Here is a 27943-nt window from a genome sequence, read left to right as displayed (position 1 = left end):
GTGGTTCGGAAAGTCTAATTAATATTTGAGTGGGTTCAATACGTATCTATTTCGATTGATCGACAGCAGGTCAATAGTGACACGAAACTCCACTCAATTTTACACGATATACAACTAGAAACTAAATGAATGAATATAAGTTTATTTTTACTTTAATCCTTGACTATTTTAGAAACATTTTGGTGATCTTGTGATTTATAATAAATAATATTTTCGAAATGAACATTTTGATTTATCGCACTCAGAAGTGTTGACGCACGTGAAAAACATGTCTTGAAAATTATTTCGTGAAACTAAAAAACCGATATTCAGATCCATGAAATTTATTGAAGTACAATCACGAACAACTGCGTTAGCGTGTGCCCGCATACATCAGGTGCGAACTCCAATATTTCAGCTCAGTAACAAAACAACAGACTAGACAAGTATTTCGTTTGATGAGAACACATTTTACTGCCGTTCTACTACCTAATAAAGGCGACATAAAGTTCTGTACATACCTCGTACTATATTCTCGAGTAGTTTACATACCTACATTGGTAGCAGTGTCGCGACCCGAGCATACTTTATGTTTAGTTTAGTAGCACTTTTTGTATCAGTGAAATGTTCATGTTGAAATAGTTGAGCGAAATTGCAAATAAAGTGGAGATGAAAAGTGGACGGATATTTCCTGATGTAATATGAATGACGTCAGTCGCAATGCTTTATGAATATGATGCTTACGGAAAATGTTACATGGTATGTACGTAGCACTACGTAAGAACATTCCGAAAGAGTAATTATGACGCGCTTGCAGTGTCAGAGTATTTTTCAAGTGACTTTATATGGCGAAAAGTTGGCAAAATCTTATGAAAGCTTTATCGAATATTTAAAATCTGACTATACAGAAAAGTCGAGCTGAGAAAGTTGTTAATATGGATGGATATGACGGCCCCAACTTTCATTTTAAAATGAAAATCTCAACTTGTGGTTGTGACCGCTATCGAAAGGTTATTTAAATTTTCTTTACAGCTAGATTTCTGTATAGTTCGACTATTGCCATTGTATTTGTAGGTAAATATTATAAAAGGTTAAGGGTGAGTTGTAGTATTTTCTACAATCGTAGGTACAATTGTAAAAGATACACGTTTTATGACTTCGTTAACGTTGAATGGAAAACGCAGAGATAAGGTAAAGGTGAGGGCGAAACCGAGGGGATCTTAATGTTTCCGTGCAAAGCTTTTGAAAATTGATTCTAAATGGTTTTAACAGTGCCGCTGGTATAATTTAGTTTGTCGGCTTTTGTAGATAATTTGAATAAGATTTGAAAGTTTTCTTTTTAAGATTACTGCTATACTAAGCCGTGAAAATAAAACTAACAGACAAGAAATATTCATCTTTCCCAAAGGTTAAGAAATAAGACATTTTCCTACTCCATTTACATCCCATTAAGTCTCAACAGCACCAATTCCAGCGTAAGATAAACAAACAATAACCCAATAATTTTAGAAATCCCCCAAAAGCTAAAGAGGTCGGAGATCATAAATCATTCAGGTGGAAGAGGCCGTCAGCATCGATCTCAAACAAACTCCCCGAGAAAAGAAAAAAAAGCAACCAAAGAGTCTCGAAGTAGTCGGACTTCTTGTCAAGGCATCCATGTCAAGATGTGTTACTTTATTTCATGTTTTCGGTCAGATTACATTATAGTCGGGAAAAAGTTACAGACGTTTTTCTTATTTATAGGTTTCAATCAAGAAGAGTGTATAACAACGGAAGATTGAAACGCCATTATTAATAGTGTTCGGACGGGCGTTCATCTCAATAGATATGTAGGTAAGTGCTACAGATAATGGAATTGGATATTCGTTTTCTTAGGCTGTGCTAGTAAATGTTCTCGTTTACACGTAATTTAACGTAGGAATGGCTTCGATAATTGTAATATGTGTTTGGGTAATGACGCCATTGTTACAATTCTTTTTAGTTCGTTTAGTTACGTAAAAAATAATATCTTATTAATTCTGAAGGAACTAGGCTGTATGTGCGTGTAGCCTATGTACATAGGTATGTCATATTAAAAGTTAATACATAAATAAAAAATATTACCAATCGAAGCAATAGCTGAGAATTAAAATATTTTATTCTCACTAAGCTCTTTTAATATTAGAGCAAGCTTTCAATAGATTTTCAGTTTATAATGACTGATAAACTTTCGGTTGAAATAGTAGCAGTTTTTAATGAGTTACACAGTTGGGAATGAATCAGCATATTATTTCACGCTGTGTTAACTTCACATTATCCTTGGCATAGGCATACATTAACTTAGTAGGTATATTTGTAGTAAGTAGGTTAATGTATCAATACTAATATTATTGTTAGCTCTACTGTGCGCTGTCTATTCTTTCATTTCTCTTCAACTACATACATTACCAGTATGTAACAGACATGTAAATGCTCCTGTTGAAATTAATGAAACTTCGTTATTTTAACGAACGTTGTTAATTAGTCTAATTGTGTATTTGAGTTGTCATGCAATAATATTTATTGTAACTTGACATTTTTATTTTGGTTTACGTTTTTCACACTTTGTCGTGCGATAAAGCTTCGCCAAATTGATATACAACTCTTCCGAAATGGCCAGCTGTAAATATATAGTGTGCATTAACATTTACCGCATTTTCTAATTCATTTTCCTTCATATTGTATGCCCCACTCAACATTTTATTTACAAAGCCGACATAAACAGTGGATTCAAAATGTATAGGACGGACAGGGCCGGGCCGGGCTCAACAAAGTTCCCACTTACAAGCGTACGTTACCTAATGAAAATTGGCAGTTCAGTGGATCGAAGCCTAACAACCACTACATTCAAAATTGAATCTTTTGCACCAGATTTTTACGTGTATTTTCCTTTCACACCACTATAAAGACATTTGAAACATTTTTTTATTTGTCGGTGGACGTTTATTGTATCACTTTATAATGGTAGTGGCCAGTTTAATTTATTTTCGCTTTTCGTCAATCTGTTATTCAAAAGTCCGTCCGTTGCCTGGGAGTTCGGTAATTATTCGGTATTTGTAATATTTAGGTAATGCGCGTTACTAATTGCCCGCGGTGGGATTTATTATTACGTATTTTGTTTTAAGTATTTTCTTCATAATATTCAAACAATAAAGTGTCGGTTTTTGGCTTAATAAATGTGTCAAGTTTCTTTGAAGGTGAATAATTTATTTGTATTTATTACATTATTTTGGCGTACGACATTAGGGTCTCCATCGACCTTGTAGGTTATTTTATTTTACTTCTAATTTTATATACTTCACTCTGAATATGAATTAACACATGAGAATTTATTCCGGTACCTTTGTTCTAAACTCGCAAGGTGAGCAAACGTTTGAAGTTCATTTAAACGACTGGTTGTTACGAGTAAGATGAAGTCTAAAGTAATTAGCTGTTACGTTCCACACACGTTACGTTCCGCGGCAACTCGCGTTTCCAATTCAAAGTTATTGCCGGCTAATATTTTAATGTGTCCTATCGTACAGGATTTCATGTGAGCATGAAGTTTGTGAGGCCGGAGAAGTAGTTGCGTCTAACTTGTCATTACTCCATTACCGTGATTAGCTCGGAGCTACGGCGAGGCACGTTCCCCGGGGGGTGTAAGGAGAGTGCGCCGATAGACGTCCCCCTACGCTTCTCGCGACTAACGGGCCTCATCAATGTTTCACGGCAGTAAGCGGCGGCATCGTTTATTCGTAATTGGGAACTGAAAAAACAATCGCAGCGACGAGGGAAAGGTTTTACTGCTAATTTACTTGCGATCCTGTGTTCGCTTCGTGCCGAATGCTAAATGAGATAAGACGGGTTTGGGCGTGATTTTCTAATGTTTGTTTTGCTTTCTCAGTGTGTGCTCACCCTTGCCGTGACGTAAGCAAATGTATTAGGATCTAACTTTACTTGGAAACCTTGTTATGTAATTTGCGGAATGATGTTACTACTTTATATAATTTGTTTTATCTGAAAGCATATTATGTTTCTTTTTCGATCATCTTATTACAAGACTTACTGTTCTCTCTTCAAAGGCCTCCTCACTTCCCAAACTTATTCTAGGCAATTCAGACCTTGTCCTCCCAAACATTAGGTTCAAATTCCAATGCTCTCACCTGGTCCAGCTTGAGGAGTTCTTCAGGCGTGTCGGGCAGCTGGCCCAGCATGAGCGGCGGGTTGATGTTGACCTCCTTGCCGAGCGAGCGCACCACCTCCTCTCGGTTGTACCGGTCCGCGAAGACGCATGATGCAGGAATCAGCCCGTGTACTGTGTAGCTTATTGCTCGGACTAAGATCCTGTGACCAGAAACAAAATCATTTTTACGTAAGAAAATCCTGGTTCTTTGATGTTTTGTAAATAAATGTTTTATTGGCTTAAAAATAGGTATTGTTATATATCTACTACTGTTAAAACACAATTAATATTGGGGATTGATACACCCATGCATTGGAGAGGACATACATGTCGGTGCTGCGCCTGATCTCTCTCCGTTCGTGTTGTATTGTCGTCCCATCGGGCTATGAGAGTGAGGGAATCGAGAGTGCACCTGTGTCGGCGCAAATGCTTGTGCACTATAATATATCCTGCGCAGCTGAATGATCTCCTTATGTGGAAATAGCCGCAGGAGCCTAAATCGGCCTCGGATGCCATTATTGCTATTGATCAGATTATCCAGATTATCTCCGAAAATAACGATTAAAATATTAAATTCAATTTATTCAATAACAACACAAAAAAATATGTAACCTGAAAACTATAAAATAATCTACGCAGTCGTTTCACCAAAGCCGACAAGTATTAAGCCGGGATAATCACGTTCGAACCTCAACCAGATTTTGGTTTACATTCGCATTAAAACGACTCACAGCTAAACGCTTTGCCTGAAAGGGTTTGTTCGAAACGTCGACAAATTGAAGGGTCTGACCAAAGAGGTTTAGGTACCTCCTTATTGGGTATAGCAAGCTATGTACCCTGCCTTTTTGATACAAGCAATCTGCATTAGGAAGAAATATATAAGACTTGTTTGCTTTTGGAATCTTATTTAATTATTTTTTTCACGCAGAGTAAAAAAAAAATCTAAACGAATGTTCCATATTTGACGTTAAAAGACACGACCACTTAGGATGATGCAAATGCCCCGCGAGACAATTGATATTCTTTTGTTTTATAATTAACAACATACAAGCAGTTAATCTGTATTCCGACGCTTCAATAATGTGGTAGGTGCATCTAAAATTTCCTCTCCAAATAAACATGCGGTTGCTTTAGTGCATCCGAGCCAAAATAACAGCAAAGGTAAGCAAACAGAATTATAAGAGCGCCGTGGTTTGCACTTGTTGACTTGAGATAATAGACACGACGAAATTAAACTACCATTAACTAGGGACTGTCATTTGTTCTGGCTTTGTTTGGCGGTAATTAGGTTAACTGCTTTGCTCCACTCATTTACTTTATCCAGAAAGTTTTTCCTAGTTTTCTGATTTCAACCTTCATGTTCGGTTAGAATGTGGTACTTTGTAAACTGATCAACAATAGGTATCGAAGCCTTTTTCTGATTAGAATCGTCACCTCTTTTCATTACAAAACAGATGTTGATGAGTATTCCGATGGCTAATTGTAAACAGTAAAGCATTAGATTACTGAATAGCACTAGCAATGTTAATCAAATTAGTTGTTCATATCGATCAAAACCCACATCAATACATATCGATCACAATGAAGTGATTTAGCGCTAATTTCATTGTTCTGTTTTAGCGACAATAAATTGAATACTCCAAACGATCCGATGCATGATATTCTGAAATTAATTGCATTGCACTCTATTAATGGTTTAGGTATTCAATGAACGAATGAACTATGAATGAATGAGTAATGGAATGAAACCATTAATCGGGGTTAATGGCTTTATAAGCCCGACGGTAAAAAGTAAGCAATTAGCTTCAAGGGCTAATAACTATCAGGTAACTAAACATGCTTATAACAACTACGAAATTGCTCGAAAATGGCTTCGATTTAACTTTGACCAAAGTTATTTTCAGTCATTAAAGGCCATGTTATATGTGATTAATTTTATGGTGTTATTGACCAATTAAATATGGAACTTTATGTTTAAATTACGATAGCCTTATTCTGGCTCTATTTTTGGCAATTATTTTCTTATTTAAAAGATGTTGGTACGTATTTCATGTGTGGTAATGCTACCCTCGGGAAGAAGGCGTGACTATTGGCAGCTGGGGACCACGAACACGCCATTACAATAGCCGAGCACCTATTAATTATAAAATTAATTCGCTACTTACTATTGTTTTGGGTCACATGCGTTTTAAGTAAAACCTACTTATTGTAATAACCGTATTTCACATTTCCTCCCCTTTCGGTATATTTTACTACAAGCCTATTTTACTTATCTATCTTCGAAATAATATTTGATACACATATTGTGCTCGAAACATTAATGGATTCCAAGAAATGTTCCTACTAAATAATACCTGCGTATTGGTGAATTCGTATGATTATTATTAATTATTAGATAGTAATAAATGTTCTGGAAATACATCAATTCGTAACACAAAGACCTGTTTATGATAAAGCTCGACCATAATAAATTATAGATCTGTCTCTTTATTACAGTCCGTACATCAAATAATTTAATTTGCTAAATAAAACGTCTAATTACGCAAGCTTAGTTAATCTTAGCGTCGGTGATGAACACGTATATTTGAGATCAGCTAAACCGGTCTAAAAATTTGAACAGGCAACGTTTTTAATTAAATTCTCCCAGTGTCTCGCCGTTTCAGTTTTCCTATGACAGAGAATAATGAAAATGCCGGAATTTACGGCAAGCGGCCGAGGAATCTCCGCGCGAGCAATTCCTATGTAAAAAGGAGACATTTTTGCGGCGTGTCTTGATTTTATATGATGTAGTGTTTTGTTGTTTGTAGCCAGCTCAATTTGTTTTACTAAGACTTTACACATTTACCTTGATTTAAAGACAACGTTATAATAAAAACAATAGTGTTTAGGAAATTGTTCGAAGTCAGAAAGTCTGACAACCAGACTTATCAAAGACCCTTTAGCAACTCTGTACCCCGAGTTACTTTGGGATCTGGGTTGAGAAGGTTAGCTCCAGCTAGACTGGAAGACGACGACCCCAGTATTGTTAAGCAACGTCTACGCAAATTATGATGATATACTCAAAAAGGTTACTACGGACCAGTTAAAAAGAAGCGCAAAATGTTTTTAATAGAAAAAAAACAAACGTAGTACTGTACGTAACAATGCAGATGGAAATGTATAAGAATTCCGGTGAACAAGAATGGAAATGCACGAAAAATTCGAAGGAAATATTTCAGTTTCAACACGCCCGTTCCGTGGTACCCCAAAATGAAATCAACTTGATTGACAATAAAATACGAGTTCCAGTTGATTAGTAAGGGGAAAATTTGGGTAAATGGAAATGGCGATGGCCACTTCATTTTAACTGACTGAGAATACAAGCCTTTTAATATTAATATTTTCTCTAAGTTACGCAAAGGCTTGTTCATTATTTTATGTGAATATAATACTTATTTTTTATTCTTAAGTAGGCGGTAAACTAGGTACATTATTATGCTCGAGATAGTCACTGGACCAACAAAGGTCTCCTTCAGATTGAGCTCAAAAAAAGCATGGACATATTTTTGCAAAAAAAAGATATGTCGTATTTGTTATTTCTTTGTCAAATTAATTAAAAATACTACTTACATTGAAGGTTAGTACTTTATTAGTTAGGTGATCTCACCACAAGAATTTCGGTGATTATAATAAGCTCGTTGCAGCTATTATTGCGCGCCTATTTTAAGACGCCATGACAGCTGTCGTTTAGAAATTAATACGACGACGCGATGAGCAAAAATATTGTTGAGACGGAACAATTTCTGAATGTTTTTAATGTAATTTGTATCTCTCGTGAAGTCGCGCCTGTCATGTCAACAACTGACTTTTGTAATGCCAAAATAATTATTGAATTTTTTGTGTGTTGTGAAGACTGTCCTGTGTAGTTGAAAGTGGATTCCGAAAATGTTGCTAGATTGAATCGTGAAATATTAATGAGCATGAAAGCCTTTTATCAATCGAATTTCTGGATTTATAGCTCTTACCAAAATATCGTTTTCTGGTATTCGTTTTTTTATACCTATAATATTGAAAAAAGATTTTTATAAAATGTTTTAGGTACTATCATACTAAGTAAAGTTAAAACTTGTGAAAATAGTAATAATATACTCTTACTTTATTTACGGAGGTCTTCTCCGTCTGTGAACTAAAATTAATTTAACAATTTTCGATGTTCGAAGTTTTTTGCAAAGTCTACAAGTTTACATTTCGTGGAATTCCATTGTATAAACTTTCATAGACATCGGTCTGATTTTTGGCCTACGAAGGCTGCGTAATTGACGGGTCTATTTATACAGTAAATAAATACTTTAGTACGTACTATAATGGAGTGAATTAAAACAGTTCAGAGTAGATTTAAACACGAGTGTGTGAAATTCGCTGGTAGTCAATTTGAATAGTCTAAATACGCCTACCCTTTGAACAAACCCTTTGCTATCCAATTGCATGTAAATCAGGCATCAGGGTCAATCCTATGTTAAATTATATAGGCTTACAGTAAACATGAAAGTTGGTTGTATGATCTTGTAGAGAATTTGCCCTTTCAAAGCAGTGACCACGCGGGGGTTAACTATGCTTCGGCACGCTATAGTCTCGTTGAAGAATATTGCCAATCTGGATGTTGTTTCTTGAAGGGTATGTCTATATTTAGAAATTTAAGGTTACGTTAGTTTGCTTATAGAATAACCAGAGGATTTTTTTTACAGGCTGTAGGACAATTTAGTATATTGTTACGATTTTTTTAGCCTGTATATTCGCTAAAGCAAATTACACGTTGTCTAGATAGGACTCTTACAGGACTACTTTTCCCAAAATAATTTCGTCAGATTACAATTGCAGACCTTAATGTTTTAGTAGGACCTTTCAGACCGATTTTTTTAGTAAGCCAGATGGCGAAATATCAAATTCCTTGTACCCAGGAATATTGCGTCCTACTTACAGTTTTATACAAAGTTGATGGGAGTAATGATTTGCGGAGACCGGTAATAAAAATGCCAATGTTTACGCAGGCCTACAGGAGGGCGATGTATCATGGTATTCGCGATCAAAATGAATTCCATATCGCGGAATTTTACTTCAAAGAGAGAGATAGAACTCTATACATGTTTTTTTATAGTCTTAAAAAATACCCCCATAATTTTAAAAGGCACATAAGGCAATTTTATACTGGTCCTACTCTCAGTTTCCATCCAGGCTATATAAGTGTAACAGAAGGACCTAATTAAAACGAAAGTATTTAATCATTAAGGTTTAATAAAACCATCATAGAACGACCGCCTGAAATTCCAGAGTTATTTTATTACTAAAAATGATGGCACTGCTCTCTCATATTTCGAAGACAGGAATGTGATTACACGGAGATACCTTGTTTAAAACATCGTACCAGAAATATCTGCTTGGTTATGAAAATTTTCTAAGTGCTGCCAATGTAACGAACTTTGTGATACGAATTTCGTTTTAATGAAATACCTAAAGGTATAATTAAAATTCGGTAGAATTGTAATAACACGTTTTCCGTGTGTAAGGGTGAGGCCACATTTGAATCGCCTAGTCACCTTCGCAACTGCGCTCGCTGCCATTAAAGGCCGTTTGTGACATTTATTGCTTTTTAAGACGTACGAACGACTTGGCTGTAGGTCGGATTGTCTTTAGTGTACGAGAAATAAAAGCCTAATGAATTTTACCTTAATTAAGGAAATGGAAGGGTGGCACGAACAACTGACACGGCTAACTTTAAACATTTTCGTTGATGTGTTGTGTATTCACACCGTCATTATTGAGTAGCTTTTGGGGAGTTTAACACTTTGCTTCTACATTATGCTAATTGAATTCTTGGTTTACGAGAGGGTCGTGGAGGTAAACCCAAGTGAGGTCATCGTCGTTACGGGCTAGTTAATTATAGCTCCTACAAACACTATACAAAGCCCATTCCGTTTACAATACCTTGCCATTTTTAATTAAAATGCACCCCACGGAGGCAGATAGCACTCCCATTTATATTGAGAATAAAATACGCAAAAGTTTACTTGCTTTGCGTTATAGATAAAAACATCCTTAAAAGTACTCCTTGTGCATCAGAAAGATTTAATTGAGATAAGGAAAGATGTATTGTTGTTCATTAAAGAAGTTGAATGTAAAAGACAATTCCTTTTATAGTGGTGATAACAACGTTTATCCTCAAATAGAGTCAATTCAGTTAGTAAATATGTTTAGGATGCTTTATTTACACATATATTTACATAAGACAATAAATTAGAAATTAAATCTACATATTTAAAAATAATAGAGGAAATAATAAATTATATTAGTCAGTCATAACACTAATAAATCAGTAATAAACTCCATTATAGAGCCGAGACTCAAAGATGGCCGTGGATGCCTCATTAGGAATTTCATATTTTGCTAATCACTTGTCGGCTTACCCCGAGGAATATTGGTTTAATATAATGATATTTAATTAAATTCCATTATCTGTGCGATATGATAGGATTCAGTACATTCCGAGAGTTTCAATAGTTACAAATATGCTGGAGTTTATCGATTCGCTGTTAACTTATAATATTAGATCTTTGTCGACATCGCTCGGATATTCATTGCTTATGCCGAGTGTATATTGTGTACTGTATGTTCGATCAGCGGATATTTGATTTAAGTTTGCAGTGCACATAGAAATCATGTTTAGATAGTTACATTTGTACTAAACTTAATATTATAAAGCTGAAGATTTTGCTTATTTAAAGTTTTAAAGTCAGGAAGACCGATTTGATCGTTTTTCAGTGTTTGACAACCCATGTCTATCTATGGAGGTTTATCTATAGGCTACTTTTGTCGGGATGGATAAGTAGTAACGGCAGGACATGGCTGGAACCGCATTTTCAACCGTGGCAGAAGCTAGTTGAATAAAAAATTGTTATAAAGATTCCTCTTTGAAACATACCTGAACTGATCCCTGCCATTAAGCGTCTCCTGCTTAATAGACAGTATAACAGGCCCCAAGTCTTCATCATTCGTGAAGTAGTTCCAATGCTCAGTTCCATAGAAGTACTTCTCATATGTTTCTTGTTCCACCGAGGTGAGCTCGAAGCCTCCTGACCTCTCCCATTGTTCCTCGATGGCTGTTTTCTTCTTTGGTGTGCTGCCTCCATTGTCACTGCTGTCTTCTGCTGCCTCGTCGAGAGACCCTGATCTTCTGTGGCGATCTGATGGGGAAGAAAAATTGGAACTTTATTACTAAGTGTTGGCTCATTGGTTAGAAGTGGGGTTCTGGGGAAAGTGGTGTGTTTTGGTTACCAGGTTGTGATAAATGCTATCGGATTTTGTATGTCTTCGTAGAAGTTCGTGATTTCTGGAATGGTGATCTTAGTTGATGGGCTGTCATCTAGGATTAAATACAAGCCATTATTATAGCGATTAGAATGTGAGTGGATGTATATACATGACTGCCATATTCTATAGGACGTTAATGCATTTACTTGGACATTGGTTTTAACTAGAGATACAGAGATTATTAACTGGTTTCTTGCTAAGCGTAATGCTGGGTTTATCTATACCTAATAGATAAATCCAGGTATAAAAATTGCAATATCTTGGAACAAATAAATTATCCCGTACAAATCGTCATTGAGCATCCACCCGAATGTATCCAATAAATATGTGGGATTACTGGTTAGACGATACACAGTTTAAGATAAGAAATATCATTCTGAGACCCACGTTATCTAGGCCAAAAAAGTAAGTCTTAGACAGAGATCCTTTTAGCCTTTTCAGATTGTACACATAGTACATTGTACACACAGTATCCGCGCTCTGCAGACTAAACAGTTGGCCGACATGCGACGGGTTGGCATTTTATTTTTAGAAAATCTTGAATCCAATCAAAAATTCCAGTCAGTCTGATACCTAAAAATTTGCAGCTCTAAGACTGAATGACTAATACGGAGTACGTACATACATAACGTATATAGAAATCCACAGATATAGGCCGATGACGTACCCGACCCCAGCTTGTCACAGATAAATGATGACGATAAAGTTCTGTTGTCACGCTTCGATATGTCACGAGCGATTTCTTTCCAAGCATTTTGGTCACGCAACTCGGATATGGTGTGACTCACCCTTAACTTTGCCTTTAAAATGGGATACTTCCTAAGTAGACTTGAAGAGATATGCGGTAAGAAGAGAGAGCAGATTTTATATTTTGAAATTATGGCTTTAAGTAAAACTAAGTAAGTATAATGAAAAAAAAAAGTTCTTTTCCAATCGGGGCTGCGGGATTTTGCGGAAGAGTTATCGCGGCCCTGGTACATCAAAGGCATCAGAAGAAACATGATGGGTTTTAGTCAGTAGGAGTCTGACACTCCCTCACGCTGCTAACCCACAGCGGGAGAGGTTATTTGATGATATCCCATAAAAAAAGTACTTTTCCAATAAAATATACAAGTATGGGTGTGAAAAATGAAATGGTTCAAGTTTATTAATAAACATATAGAAGTCATAACAAAGTTAAGTATGCTCACTCGTTGTTTCAAACAGTCTTATTTTACGAAGGCAATGATAACACGATTTGTCCATTAGCCTTTTATTAATAAGACAAAGAAATGAGGCGTGTACGAGCTCAAAGAAAATAAGATGTCTTAGCTTATTAGGTATATAAAATATATTTAAGATTTTACAGTAACTTTCAATATGGGTGGTAAGTTTTGAAAGTGACTTTGATGGCCCATATAGTGGGATATTTAGAGAGCTTTTGAAAATGAGGAAATTATTCACAAAAAGAATATAACTAGGTAAAAAAAATGATGGTAAAATACATGTATCAAAATCAAAAATCATTTATTCAAACTTTTCTGCAAAATAGCACTTTTCGAACGACAAAAAAATAGAGATAGGTACCATTACATAAATTACTATACTTTCCAAAACTGAACTAATTTCATTGCTTAATTTTGTCAGGCTTAATATAGATGATGTTAATCAGGTTATTAACTAAGAGAGACACGTGACGCCCACATAAAGCAATGAACGGCAGATGTCCTGCGGTTATATTGCCTCAGAAGTTATTGCATCCATGAAGTGAGATCATTTAAATTTAATATTTCCATAATAAAGCTTCGGTAGCGCTTTTAAAGGAGGATGGCTGTAATATGGATACGCAGTTCTGATTTTCCTTTCGATAAGTTGTCGACTGTCGAGCTCCAAAGCTTTTGCTAGAAAACGACATTTTGCAGATCGCAGAACACCTATTAGACAATGTTTGAACTCGCTAATCTAAGGAACCATTAGACCGCTTTGAATCAAATTTTTCAGTTTAAGATAGCTAATGTATTGAGAAAAACCCTATTCTACTTTTAAGAAGTAGTTTCCACAAGATGCAGAAAGAAAATGATGGCAGAACCTAGTTCAATTATAAAGCAGCAACAATAAATGTCCAAATCATATACGACCAAACACTATTTAGTTATAAACAGTATCTTATTCAAATAATCACTTAATACACGGCTTAGTATTCTCACCGGAGGACTACGTTTGGAAGGCACGTGTCACCACTGTTATCGGCACGGCTCGCATGTCGGCCGTCGCAAAGCCCAAGCTTACCATGTCAGAACTGCCTCAGTTCACATATTCGAACAGTTTGAATTCAATATCAGAGCATATAGGGGTCTGTTAAAATAGAGGAACTAATTCATATAGTGTTGTTGAAAAGTTAAAGAGATGCTCGAGAAGTGTTACGAAAATGATTTTAAACACGTGTGAAATCTCTGTTTACCTTTTTATTTGTAATAATGCCAATGGTATTTCGTGGGTGTTAAACCAAAGGTATCCAAGAAAATTAAAGCCTCCTTTTTTTGGAAAGTCAGTTAATAATAGAACAGAGAGATGGAGCTGATTTTGTTTCGGCCTAAAGGAGTAAACTGCTTAGACTAGCATGTAAGTATTAAATATTTAAATATTAGTTTTAAATATTTACTTCATTTATTGTAGTTTGTATATATTTTTAGGTAGTAAAGCTTGGATATCTTTGGTTACACTTTATAAACTCTGTGTTAAAATCCGTTCCACTATGTTAATAGGAGCATATATTTTGTTAGCTCCTCAGTATTCAATGGGAGTTGATTGCGGCTGATGACGTATCATTTACAAGTCGCTCTAATTGGGTCAGGATTTATAATAGACGGCTCTTGTTTGTAATTAATGTATTATTTCATATTGTGTGGCTGTAACGAGCTTGCCTTCTTGTTAGTGGGTTTTGGATTATTCCTGTGATGTATATCTGTACCTATAAGATGTATGATTTTGACATGGTGCTTTTCTGTCTATCAATGGATTGTTTTGGTACCATAAGAGCCTCCGTAAACTGCAGACGAAAAAACCGTCGATAGTTGGCTAATAGTAGCTTGACAGTTTATTTTCAAGTTGCGAATGCAATATTCGGTCTTATACCTGATCGTTGTAATGATCGCACTACCATTAATCTCCATACGGATTTACGAGCCCGGTTGACTTATCAGTAGACTAAAAGTTTGCAGTGTGCTGTCTACGGATGCTTGTAACAAACGAAAACCTTTCCTCTTAATTTATTTAAGCAAATCCAAACCAATACAGGTGTAAGCTTTTCCCAGTACGACCCACGACCAGCCCTTTCAGTGACCCATTTTTTACCGACTACCTATATGAAAATACCGTTTGTTTGTCCAGGCATATGTATAGCGTCGCCAGCCGACAAATTGCTATGAAACCCGATCCATAGCAAACATTGTACTACTGAGTAGAACATACATACCTCACCTCTATCGGGAACGTCTATCATCGGTACTATATCAATATTTTGTGGGTTTGTCGATTTGATATAGGAATATAGGTTTCAATTCCTTGTGTTATCTTGTATAGGAAGATGATGCTATTGTTTCTATATGTTATGTGGAACGTTGGATATTGTATTCTGATGACTGTATTGTAAGGAAAATGCTGCAGTTTGATACGTGAGTTTTAAGAATATGATTACAGACTTTGAAGTTCTTTGGGTCTTAGTAATATAACTTTATGCCAAGTTTACTATGATCACGCTGTCTATTTTCTTTGTGTATCGTTTCAACAGGGCACCATCTCAGACCCTAAGGTGATATTAATAAAGACTACATGATCCACTGATTGATCCAGACACCTATCGCATGCTGACTTTATGATCAGCTATTATTTATTCTCATATTTTTTAACAAAGGTAAAATATGGTAACACCAGAAGGTAACAAATTAACAGAAACGTTGTCTTCATTTCTATAACAGTTTTCAGTTCACAATCAGTAAGGCGCACGCTCTTACGCTAATCCTCAGCATAAGCCTCTGTATTCGTAGCTTTGAAAACATACACGAAAATTATCTCTTTTACGCTGCTATCTGCACTTGACTTAACTGGAAATATATTCGTTCTTATGCAGCGTTGCACTTAGTTTAGTTTCTATTTATATTGCAACAATAGCAAATTGTAAGTAAATGTTTAAATCATTAACTAGCTCCCATCACCTACTTAGATTTTAGTCGGGATACTTTTCTAACCAACCCATCATCGAATACTATTCGATAACGCTGAAAAGAGAATCGAGAAACTAATTAAAAATATCGTTATCAATACAATACAGAAATTATTGGAAAAATCTCCAACGGACTGAAGGGTTCAAACGAAATAGAAAAGAACAAAAGATTTAATACTCTCCAAAGATTGATGAAAAAATATAAACTTCGAAGTACTTTTTTGTCCATTTGGGCTGGAATTCAGCGTTACCAAAATAAATTTTGTCGCCAACGTTTTTGAAGTCACTGTGGAATGACAGAGCGTCAGAATAAATTATGAGGAATCATATTTTTGTTCAGCATTAATCTTTGAACTAGATATTTTACTGTCGTATCGCAATTGCATGAATATGACTTGTTTGTTCGCAATAAACATAGAAATATTATACTCATTTTGTTCCAAATGCAAAATTGACACATCAGAGTTCGGTTTTAAGTTGATCTATAGTTTCTATCAAGTTATGATTGGAGTCATAAAATTATAAAAAAAACATAGCATCAAATAGAGAAACATCTGAAATACCAATACATACGTCACTTACTACATAGGATCTATAAACGTAGCTTCCAGGAGCGCCATACAATTTTATAGGCGATATATTTTCGCCATATCATGCTTGTTATTCGTCCTCACGCTGATCCGTTTCCGAAGATGATGTGACAATTTTATAAGAATATCATTGGCGAAGATCAGATCACGTTTCATTCAATTCTTCGAATGATAAATTATATTTGTACAAATTTTATTACTGTGTAAGGAGAGATGTTGCTATAAATGAATGTATCTGAAATTATGGCGATAATAATATCCTTATCTTGGAATACATATTTATTTCGTTTGCGTTTACTTACCTATAAGCTTATAGGTATGCTGTTAGGTACAAGCCTCATATAAAAAAAGGATACGAGTATTTCAGTGAGTAGAGTCTTTCTACTTCCAAATATAACTAATTAAACTCCAAGAAAAGTATGTAACAAATAACTATGCAGTGATTGATGATCTCTCGAGGGTAGGAAACTAAAACAAACAGCGAATGCTAGTGTATTCGATACCTATCTAATTTGGAAATGGATTCGCCATTGAAAGGTAGTGAGCTTTGTAGCCCGTATTGATTTTAACTTCCAGTTTGGGTTACGTTTGTTTGGTCCAATCTACATGTGAATAAATAAAACCTCCTAGCCAGAGAATAAGGTTTTGTTTTTTGTACCAGTTCAGATTTTAGCTAATACAATGAGATAACACGGAGAACTTTGTACAATTAAAGTCATCAATTCATTGTTGTATTCTGAGGTTTTTTGTTGTATTCATTGTTGTTTTTTTGTACTAAGTTCTTTGATATTATGTATTACATCAGTGTAACATGTTTTAGGTTATATACATAACATGATATCTTGATAGGCAGACCTACAGACTGATTGGATCTGCAAATCCTATTTGGCCTATGTGTTAGGAGAACGTAGGTATATAATATTATGGCTATCAAATACGCACATTGATACTTTGATCTTGTTACTTATCATGAAGACGGATTGATTCCAATTTTTTCTTGTAATCTGATAAAAATATATATTCATAACTTAAATAAATGCCATTATATAAAACAGTTTCACTAGGTATGTCTCTTAGTAAGTAGATGTTAAAAATATTTAACTGTTAGGTTCTTATATCTTTTTTCAATACGTTCTTTGAAAACCGGTCGTTAAAACTGTGTCTACTTAGGTATAAAGAAAACACTACAGTAAAGTAGAATTTATAATGAAGTGTGTATATTTAATCTCTCCGTTCTAAATATAGATTCCGTGACCGCTACTATGAAGGTAAATATTTAATGAAAATAGAATTTTAATAATAAACATGGAATTGGGTTAGAAACATTCGCGTATATTTTTGTGAAACGACGTGTACCTATTTATAAATAGTTAAGAACACAAATAATACAATATGTCTCTCACAGGTTTATCAGCTCTAAAATATAGTCAAAAACAAAAGAAAGAAGGTTCTTTTGTTTAAAGAGTATCTATGGAGTTTCGTGCCGGCTCTTCTCCATGAGACCAACTTTTTGGAATTAGTGTGAAGTTTCATAAGCAAAGGCCTATTTGAAATAAAAACATTTGACTTTGACCTTATTTCAATCCTTGAGATTTTTAAAAGAAAAATAGGCATTTGGTTTGTTGATTCCATCAGCAATCCTAATGCCTATACATCTAACTGTAATGGAAACGAATGGTTTTCCATCAACAACATCCATCCATCAAGTATCTATTTCTGTTCGCGTATGTAGACGCATTGTTTTATGTTTATGGTAATTTTCGGGTTTCTAATCTTACAGATAAGATAGGTTGAAAATCAGAGTGCAATTTTAATATGGGTTTCAATAAAAATCTACACTATATCTATAATTTAATACGTTGACCGTCAAGTTTTGTACAGCTGGGTTAAATAACAATCGTTCCAGTTCCTTTGCCTTACTAACGAGGCAAGTATCTTGTTCCGTGTTTCCCGAAGCCATTTCTCAAGCAAGACAAAATAATAACAAGAAAATTACAGGGCACCAGCTACAATTTAAATTAATTGATACCATAATTGATGCCATAAATTAAAAGGGGTCGATACGAGCTAAATTAAATTTCACATACACAAGCTCTTGAAAGCCCTTCAAGATATTATTGGGAGGCCGTAACCATGATTGAAGACATCGCGGCTAGGTCAATGCGTCCCATTATCCACTGCTTCAGCCCCACTTAACTTCATGTCTTCATAATCAATTTCATTTATACGTCAAATGTGAGGGGCGCACGCGATCTTAATAGTGGCGAGGAAAATATTTTCTACATTTATGGTTCGAGAAATATTTATGAGTTGTGTGTGTCTTCTTTAATGAATGGCTTTTGATAAAGTGGAACGTGTGTTTGTGTTTATCGAATTTTATGGTTGTATACTATTTTATTGTAGGAATATTTAAGTATATAACGAGCATTGAAAATTCAATTCAGTTGGGCAATAGTGACCAAATAAATAGTTTTAGCGCAAGAATTGCCGACTAACACTCTTAAATATAAACAAACGAGCCCAGTCACGTACTGATTGTGATGAAGACTACACTGCGAGCAAAATGACCGGGTCAGTGTGCCATTACAGTATCGCGGTACATTTACACATGACGTGACTTTTGAATAGGGCGACCGATAAGAGAGGAGACGCGACGGCGGGCGCCACGGATCCTCTCACCATCCCAGACAATGAAGGGAACGATAAATTGAAAACGTGTGTCGAATGAGACATCGCCGATGGACAAGGGCGTCCGTTTACACAGCCCGGGTGTCCGGGCAAACATTTTAACTAGAAAAATAGTCAAACAACTTGTGTGCAACTGTATCTGAATGTTGGACTGATATGTTTGTAAAGGGAATTCGCGGAAACGCTCCAATTTTACCAATGTGAAAGTTTCCTGTGAATTCATTCCACATAAAAGCGAATGGTACTTACGACCTAGTCATTATTTTCCCTTGAACATCAATCAAAGCCCTTTGTCCGAAGATGACATAAACATAGATATCACGTTATAAAATAATAATATCAGCTATCTCGTCTCCTTACAAAACCTACCCCAAACTTTTCAAAACCACACTTAATTTTCATTCATAGACCCACAAACTTCTAACATCAGTGTTAAAGTATGATGTATCTGAGCTTCAAGTCTGCCTAGATACCCAGGTACAAGTCAACCAGTAAAACATCAGCCGTCTCCCCTGGTCGAAGACGTGTACTCTAAATAATCCGCTTTGCATAACCAATGCGCTTCCAAGTTCCGAACTGAAACACCATTTTCCCTCGCCTTCGAACTAACAGTCATTATGGATAGAATGCATGATAAGAGCTGGAAAGATTGAATCTTTAACATCGTATACAGTTCAGAGTTAGTTTATTAGATTTCTCTTTTTTATTTAGGTACATATTTTTGGTTTTATTTTCATTATAAGTTGTAATTATGTGAATAAATATTACCCAAATACCCATTAATGTTTTGCTGTGTTGATTAAATAAAATAACTATTAAAAACAGTAACAGTTCAGAATGTAAACATAAGCATTATAATCAGTGTTGCATTTTGCTCATCATAGCAAATTAATGAAACGTTTCGAATAGTTGCCATATTTACAAAGTACACAGTTTAATTAGCTCTCAAACACCGATATTTTGTACACTCATTTCGCATTATTTGCGGTCAATAAATTGAAATTCCCCGTTAAAGTTATTTTTATGAAGCCTCGTTACGAACGTTGTGGTATTAAGTTTGTAATACCAACAAAGGCAAAAAGTATACTTAAAATGAATTATATTTTCCAGGTAGAAGCGGCAAAGTTTCGAAATTGCTGGAATTTTATGATATTCGATACTCAGGACAGTAAGTTTTATTATATTGTGAATCGTTCCGCCGTGATTGGATGCTCCTGTTCCGTCCTGGTTATTGGAATAATAGGAACTATTTTGTCCTGAAGGCATGTTATTGAGCTAGTTTGATATCTTCGCATTTCCTTTGATATTGGGTTATTGGTAAAAGTATTGTTATTTTTCAGGGATATCGTGATTTATACAGTTTCTTCTGTTTCGTTGCCGTAATTAGCAACCAAAAATAACTAATCTTTGGTACTAATTAGAATCAGCCAATTAGCGTGTTAAGCTAATCTAACTCTACTTCTAAGGTAGTATTAAGATTTTATTTTTATACAGGCACGTGTTGACTGAAGGCCGCTTCGGCGTACAAATTCATCATCCCATGTGACAGTATCAATATTCAGCCAAAACCATCCTCATCATGTATAAGAATACCTATCCTATATAGAAGTACAATAAACCTGATAGGTATTACCAGGAAAATATGTAGGAGTAATCCAAGGATACAGCAACAGAAATATGCTTTTATTTCATTCGAGGTGTTTGTACATTTTCTCCATGTTTCATCTCAGATATACGGAGCAAATATCATTATAGGTAGCATGTATCTCCGAGCTTACATAGAAACACTATCACAATTTTTATAATAAAAAAATACTGGTATATTTTTTGCTACGTCATATAAGAAGAATAATAATGGAACATTATTTCAAATTCATAAATGGATCTATAAACGAATTAGCAAATCAAAATCCAGCACCAGTTTATTAATTCAAATAATTTTAAAGTAGGAACGCAAATTCTGAATTCAAAATAAACTTTGTCACATAACGAGTATTTCAAGAAGCGTTCCGAGTTCAGAATCACATTTCACATCACGCTTATATTCAAAATTGAACTGTGAATGTTCACGGCGGGGTTTGCAAAGGTTGTTACATATTGTATGAGGTTTTACTGAATCGATGCGCCGGAAAAAGGAGGCAAATTTAATTTTCGTCTCGACTGTTCGCTAATGTGACAGCAGAAGAATTATCTCGCAACTCTTACGCTTAGTTCTATTGAACTTTGTTTCAGCGTGGCAGCGCCTTTTGCCTTTTGCTCGTCCTTTGATTATTTAATAAAGGTTTCAATTGTATTGCTTTTGTAAACGGTTTTAGAGTCATATGAAGTATCTCGGCTATTTTTGGATATTCAGTACCTGCAGTTTTTGTATTCTATACGTTATATCTCACGTAATAGGTATTTTATTAAATGTACACTACTAAAGGAAAATTGACAGAGGTCCAGTGAAAATAAAAGAAAGTCAAAAGTCACTTATTCGTCAAAATTATGCTTATGGTTGCGGCATGCGTCGACTGGTATGAAAAGGCCGCACATACATTTGCTTTCAATGAATTCCTACAACATTGCGTTGACTATGTGTCCCTAGCAATCTATTCAAAGCTTTTCGTGCCTTGGGTATTTTACGCGTTCCTTTATTCGCCATCAGATGTTAGTAATTTCATTTGAATTTGAGTTCAACCGCCGTAACGAAATGGAGGTACTAAGGAAAGTATAAAATTTCATTTTGTTCTCACAGCTAATATGACAGGGGAGGAATCACCGCTAGTGCGACCCCTTATTTAATAAACGCTGAACCCTATATTCATATTTAGGAATAAGATGTAAGTCTTTATCTGGTAGACGGGTTGAGGTGTAAATGCATATTGCATATAACGATGCAATTAAAGCTAAGCTGATAAAATGCAAAATTATAAAATAGTAAACAGGCATCGCGATAAGTCCTTAGTAAGCTTTGTACCAGCTAATTATTCTTCAAAGAAATGATATCTTGGAAAGTTTTCCTGACTCGACTCGGGTTGGAGAAAAATATGGCTTCAGAAAGTGTCGGAGTGAGGCAAAGTAATTGCAAGGTCCACTTTGCCGACGGTCGCAAGACCTCTTTGTGAAGGCTGGAGTTACTTTAGCAGCTTATTGAATGTACGGTGAAAACTTTCCACAGGTACCTTCATATTTGAAAGACGTGTTTGAAGCACAACACATTTTCTTACAATTTAACAGTGATTTTAAGTAATATAATGCTTATTTTCAATCATTATGTCCAGTTGGACTGATGCAGCTGATGACAATATGTCGCTGCGGGTTGATCGAAAGAGATACCGCGGCCCTGGTTGATAAAAGGCCTATGACGGAACACGACGGTTTTTAGTCAGTAAGAGTCTGACACTCCCTCACCGCTGCTAACCCACAGCGTGAGGGGTCATTTGATGATTTTTGACGTCGTTAAAAAAAAAATGTCAATATGTATAGATTTGGCTCATGTAGTTAAAAGATTTGCTAACATCTTGTCACTTGTTTGTAAATGGCATTAAGTTTATTTTAAATTATTATTCGTAAACTTCCAGAACTAAAGGCTTAGTAGCCTATCTCTAAAAACGCAAAATATTAATTCAAAATTATTAAACGAAATAAATATAATATTCTATTCCAAAGTAAAAGCTAGGTCCAATTTGCGATGGACGTCAAAGTCCCCTTATTTCGAAAGTAGGTACTTTAATGCTCTTTTGATAGACTTATTAAATATACCGACGAAACTTCGTTGAAAATATTATGAGCACTTTGATTTTCGGTAAAATACATTTTGTGTAATATATTTTTTTCTGAATCTGACTAAAAGTTCTTGTTGAGGTTTTTAGAACAGGACGGTCTGAAAATTTATGGCACGGCTCTTTTATGATTTACCACTCAAATAGTAGTACTTAAAGACTTCCTACAGATTTTGCATGAAAGTTTAATAATACTGAAAATGTAAAATGGACTGGTTTTCATCATAGAGAATGAGTGATGATTTTAGCTTTTAAAAGTTTTTACTACATGAGATACTTTTTATGTAAAGACAGATATGGTAGATTCTTGATGATGGTTAATCCCTATTGGTTTGATTTTTGGACAAGGTTTACACCGCTCGAAAGGTCGCGACAGTCATGCAACAGCAGTTCTCTCTCTTATGACATAAAAGTTGTACGTGACTGTGGTGCTTTTAGAGAGTACAAAAACCACAAAACCACCTTGTTTACCACAAGCGCTGGTGGCTTGTATAGGCATTTTCTTAGTTTGATAAAAAAGGGTCCTATAAAAGATTTAAATCTTACCATTATCATCCCGGTCAGGTCCACTGTCGTGTTCCGATTCAGATTCGTCCCAAATGGTGTCCGTGGCTATCTTTTGTCGCGAACACTCGATCCAGTAGCCGGGAGTGGGGATCAGGCTATGTGGGTACTCCTCGCAGAATTCATCTGGAGAAGAAAAAGTAAATTAGCAAAGAATAGTCCGTGGTACAAGCTCTAAGTATGTACTCGTAGGGCTGCGGGGATTGTTTGAAAGTGTTACCGTGGCCCTGGTACATAAAGGGCTTAATAAGGACCATGGTGGGTTTTAGTCAGTAAGAGTCTGACACTCCTTCGCGCTGTCAACAACAGGAAGGGTCATCTAACGATTTCCCACCAAAAAAAGTATGTACTCATAAATTGTTTACATGAGCAAATGTCTATTTTTCAAACTCACAAAAACAACCCCAAACGATATCATTGAGTTTTTCTTTGAAATTAATTTCGTTATCGTTGTTTGAAGGCCACGATCGGCGCTTCCCTTTATTGACTATTAATTTATTTAGCTTCGTTAAGTGCCCATTTGAGCGTAACTCTGAGTTTTGATCATTATAAAACTTGGTTGTGTACTGATTTTACTGTTACAAATAGGTAAAATACAATGTGAGAGGAAAATCATTCTAGCCCAAATAAAAAAATAATTTCGGTATTTCATGCGCGAGTTATTATGGCTGCAAAGTGAAATGAAATATCAAACAGATCCTCCATTTCAGTGCCTAATTTTCAGGAGCAATATAATCCTTTCAGTCGCTTTAAACGCTTTGAAACTCACGCCAGTTGTCAAAATTTAGCGGAATTCACCAACACTGAACGAGCACTTTATTAAGTGAATGTTTCATGAAAATTTCAATCACTGGAGCTTGGTAAATGTGAAAGTGAAAAGCTTAGATATTCATATGATATGAATATTGAACAAACATGGGAGTCGTAACATTTTTATTAATATTTCTGCACTTATCCTTGCGAGGGAAATCTGGTGCTGATGCCATTACCGGGCCGGTTGTGAAATGTGAATAAAATATTTACACTGAAGAGCGAATGCGGAAGCGCCCGTCACGGCCGCTCGGGCCACGGTCCGATAAGTCGCGTCTTTACACTTTTACATATTCAGTTTTGCAAGAATCTCTGCCCTTGTATTTTTATATCACAAAGTTACATGAACATAGATAATTGGAATATTACTTACAATGGTCCTAAGCATCACTTAAAATAATTACCAAGAAATTCTCTTACTGACTAAGTATCTTTTCTTCCTTGTTGTAATCTTCGGTCTTCTTTCTTCTGAAGTGTGGTAGATTATTCAGTTCTCAGTTCACTGTAAGGTAGAACACCAAACTCTAATCAATATGCTTGGCGTTCATACTTAGAGTGGACCGAAACACTGAATTTCTTCTAAATCTGCGGTAGAAGGCTGTCTTCAGTCTTGAAAGTTCTGAAGTACCTATTAAAAATTGTAACACTTAAATTGTCAGAACTTTACCTATTATAATAAAAAAGTATCTTAATTCTAGGAATTAATTAGTTAGGATAGCTACTAGTTTCAGCAGATTAGTCGGAATACCTCATTGTTTTCCTGGGATAATCCGAATTTTATTTAGGGTCGGCGCATCATGTTTTCTCCTTCCATACTCTTTTTCAAAATAATCCGGTGTTAATATTATATTCATTTATATTTAAGATATTTCTTAAACGGCTCGAAGTTTAGTCCTTAACAGACATTTTGGGTTCATGAATATTTCTGTTTATTATTATTCAAGAGCCTTCAACAAACCGTAACGTTGCACTCGTAAAATAAACTTGAGGATCTTGAGATTTGTTCAATGTGGCCGCTGGGAGCTTATTTACAAATAAATATAAGATATTTTGAGCCTTTGTTTAGATGCAACGGACCAGAAAATCTTGAGCTATCGGTAAAAAGTTGATCAAGTTTATTTTTCACTAGGTTTTGCCAGCGGTTTCACCCGCATCCAAAAGAAAGTCCACAAATCAAATCCATTTATTGTTTGTCACAGGTGAAAGGTAGTTCTTACAAGTTTCACACTCAGATAAAATGATCTAATTAACACTGAAAGATTCTTTAAATCGGACTAGTGGTTCCTGAGATTAGCGCGTTCAAGCAAACTCGTCAGCTTTTTAAGATTACTTTATATTTTGATACATATGTAACATCTCAGTTAAAAACGCATATACTCAACACACGAATCAGTAGCTATCCCATCTCTATATGACATATTCTTATTTGTAAGTTAAGTATGTATAATAAATACGAGCTTTATCGTCACAAGTTGCGTATTAAAATGGAGGCCGTTCTGTTAACGACACACGTGGGAAGGCTACCAGCTGATATTATACGTTTACATTTACTTACATCTAAGAGTACATACATATTTTAAAAGTAAATATGTAATGGCTTCCGTGAATAGTGAATAACTTCCTGATCCCAAACCTCTTTGGATATGTAAGGAGTATCACTACTTTAAATGAAATATAAGTTTTCGGGTTCGGTTATCCATTGACCATGAACAGTTTAAAAAAATTGGGTAACTGTTAGTTGCCAGCACAATCTTCATTTAGAAAATATTCTCATAGTTTTTCTTAACGTGAACGCAGACTAAAATGAACACACAAATTAAAACTAAATCAATATCGCTTTGCATTGTTTATGTTTTTTTCATGGCTACTATTGCATTGAGTATTTTTTTTTTATAAATAAAACACGTTCTAAAACAACCCTAATATTTATGAACAGATATTAAAATTTTGAGAAAACCACGAATTAGCAAGAACAATAAGGTTTTCATTTTATTTCTGTGACCCACATATTCGTATCTCTTTGACAAAAGCACAAAGAAAATATTAATTTCCGTTTCCGTAAAGGGTTCCCTTTTGGACTAGACTAGGCTTGTACGACAATGCTGGCGAACATATTTTTATTTCCATACAATACAGAAGAGGAAAAAATGTTCAGAAATGTGAATTGGAAGATTTTTTTTGGATATACATTTCGGTGGGTAAAGAGTAAAGAAATTTTCTTCAATGTATTTTCACAACAAGAAGATATTTTCCAAAAAATAAGAAAAAAGTTGTAGGTAGGTACTACAGTGTAGTACCTACCTACAACTACTCTCTCAGACTACTCTACTCTACTCTACTCTACTCTTTCAGACTCACGGTGAGTCTGAAAATAAAACTGAAAATGTTACAAGGTTTCAGTAATACAGGTGGACATTGGTTTTCTTGAACAAAACCTTGATAAGACCGAGGAAGGTTGCTACCAACAGATAAACTTATTAAAAACTTTGCTCACAAACTCACAGTAAAACTTCAGTAACGTTATACTCGGAAGACGTATCAATCGTTGGAATTTCCCTCTACATAATAAAACAAACAAAATATCACATTTTACTCGTGCGCTTCATTATTTTTTAATCTCGTTCCTATGTAATGCTATATGTCAGCCATACTTTATGAAGGGCGCGTTATAATAATAAGGGTGTTTGTTTCGGCAAACATGGCAACTTAGTGAGTCTCCCGAGTTCGCTCGGCGTTTAATTTTATTGCGTACTTTCGGAATTTGTTGCTTATACTTATTTTTAGCATAGCAGCTGGCTTGAAATGCTTAGAATATTTTTTTCAGCATGGTATATACGGTACTTCATTTATTTTCAATTGGATAAATGGAGCAAAGGTATGTATACTATTTGAGGAATCTCAATAAGCAAGTGTGTCAAATTATTATTATAATACCTACGTCTAGTTTCAATTAATTGTTATAATAATGTATGTATCTTGTAGTAGAGGTAGATTAGTATGCTGGCACTAATCTGTTTAAACCTGGGTTATGAACCTGATCTTATGAAGTGGTCTTATGATATTGATTGCTTATTGGATTATGTCTGTTATTACCTCTACAGGTAATACAGTAGTTATTACCTCAGTAGTTAATACATGGATTTTAGGAGAGTTTTCATAGTATACCAAGTTAGTATTATAATTTTCACGATTTTAGATTGTCGCTTTAAAATTTTGTAGGTCACGTTAGCCACAGACACATTTTAACCCTTGTCTCACATTTTTACAAACAGCCAAATATGCAAAGATATAGAAAGTAAATAACAAGCGAAAAATGATTATTTACTACGTCAAGCTGTAATTAATAAGCATCGTTGCGTATTTAATTACTAACGAACACACTCCTCTATACAAAATTAATTCTTCGTTATTCTTCATCAGAATAAATTCTGGTCTTTTTGAACCATTTAAAACCAGAGGTTAGAAAGTGATTAGCTAGGAAAGTTTCTCTTTGCTACAGTTACGATGTCACACCAATTAGTATCGGAAAAGGCTAGTTTGGAGTTGCAAACGGCAGCCGATCATTGGTTAAGTGGAGTCAGTTTGCATACCTAGTCGATTGTGATTGATTTACGTCGACAGGAAAATCTGTCCAGTGATGAGAGGTACAAAAATATAGGAGAGTTGAGTGACTTTAATTGAGGCTATATTTCCATTTTCACAAGACCGTATGTATTCTCTAGTTTTCAGATTTTCTAGAAAACTAAGCTCTGGCACCTCGGGCAAGTCATTTCCTCGGATTTCCAGTCCATCTTAAAGTGCAAGCAATTTTACTCTATAATCT

General features: G+C 35.2%; 1 protein-coding gene across 5 annotated transcripts in view; it reads right to left on the bottom strand.

Annotated features, from left to right (window-relative positions):
• Window positions 1-27943, bottom strand: part of Rsh (radish) — a 201662-nt gene that overhangs the window by 8830 nt on the left and 164889 nt on the right. For all 5 annotated transcript variants that reach the window (XM_049844570.2, XM_049844573.2, XM_064038527.1 and 2 more), the window contains 3 exons: window positions 23293-23436; window positions 11115-11376; window positions 4140-4320 (listed from right to left, as the gene is read on the bottom strand). In XM_049844570.2, coding sequence (XP_049700527.1) covers window positions 4140-4320; window positions 11115-11376; window positions 23293-23436 — 587 coding nt within the window. The remainder of the gene's footprint in view (window positions 1-4139; window positions 4321-11114; window positions 11377-23292; window positions 23437-27943) is intronic.

The sequence above is a fragment of the Helicoverpa armigera genome, chromosome 16 (assembly GCF_030705265.1).
Source record: "Helicoverpa armigera isolate CAAS_96S chromosome 16, ASM3070526v1, whole genome shotgun sequence".
Taxonomy (NCBI): domain Eukaryota; kingdom Metazoa; phylum Arthropoda; class Insecta; order Lepidoptera; family Noctuidae; genus Helicoverpa; species Helicoverpa armigera.
This window is presented reverse-complemented; position numbering and strand designations above follow the sequence as displayed.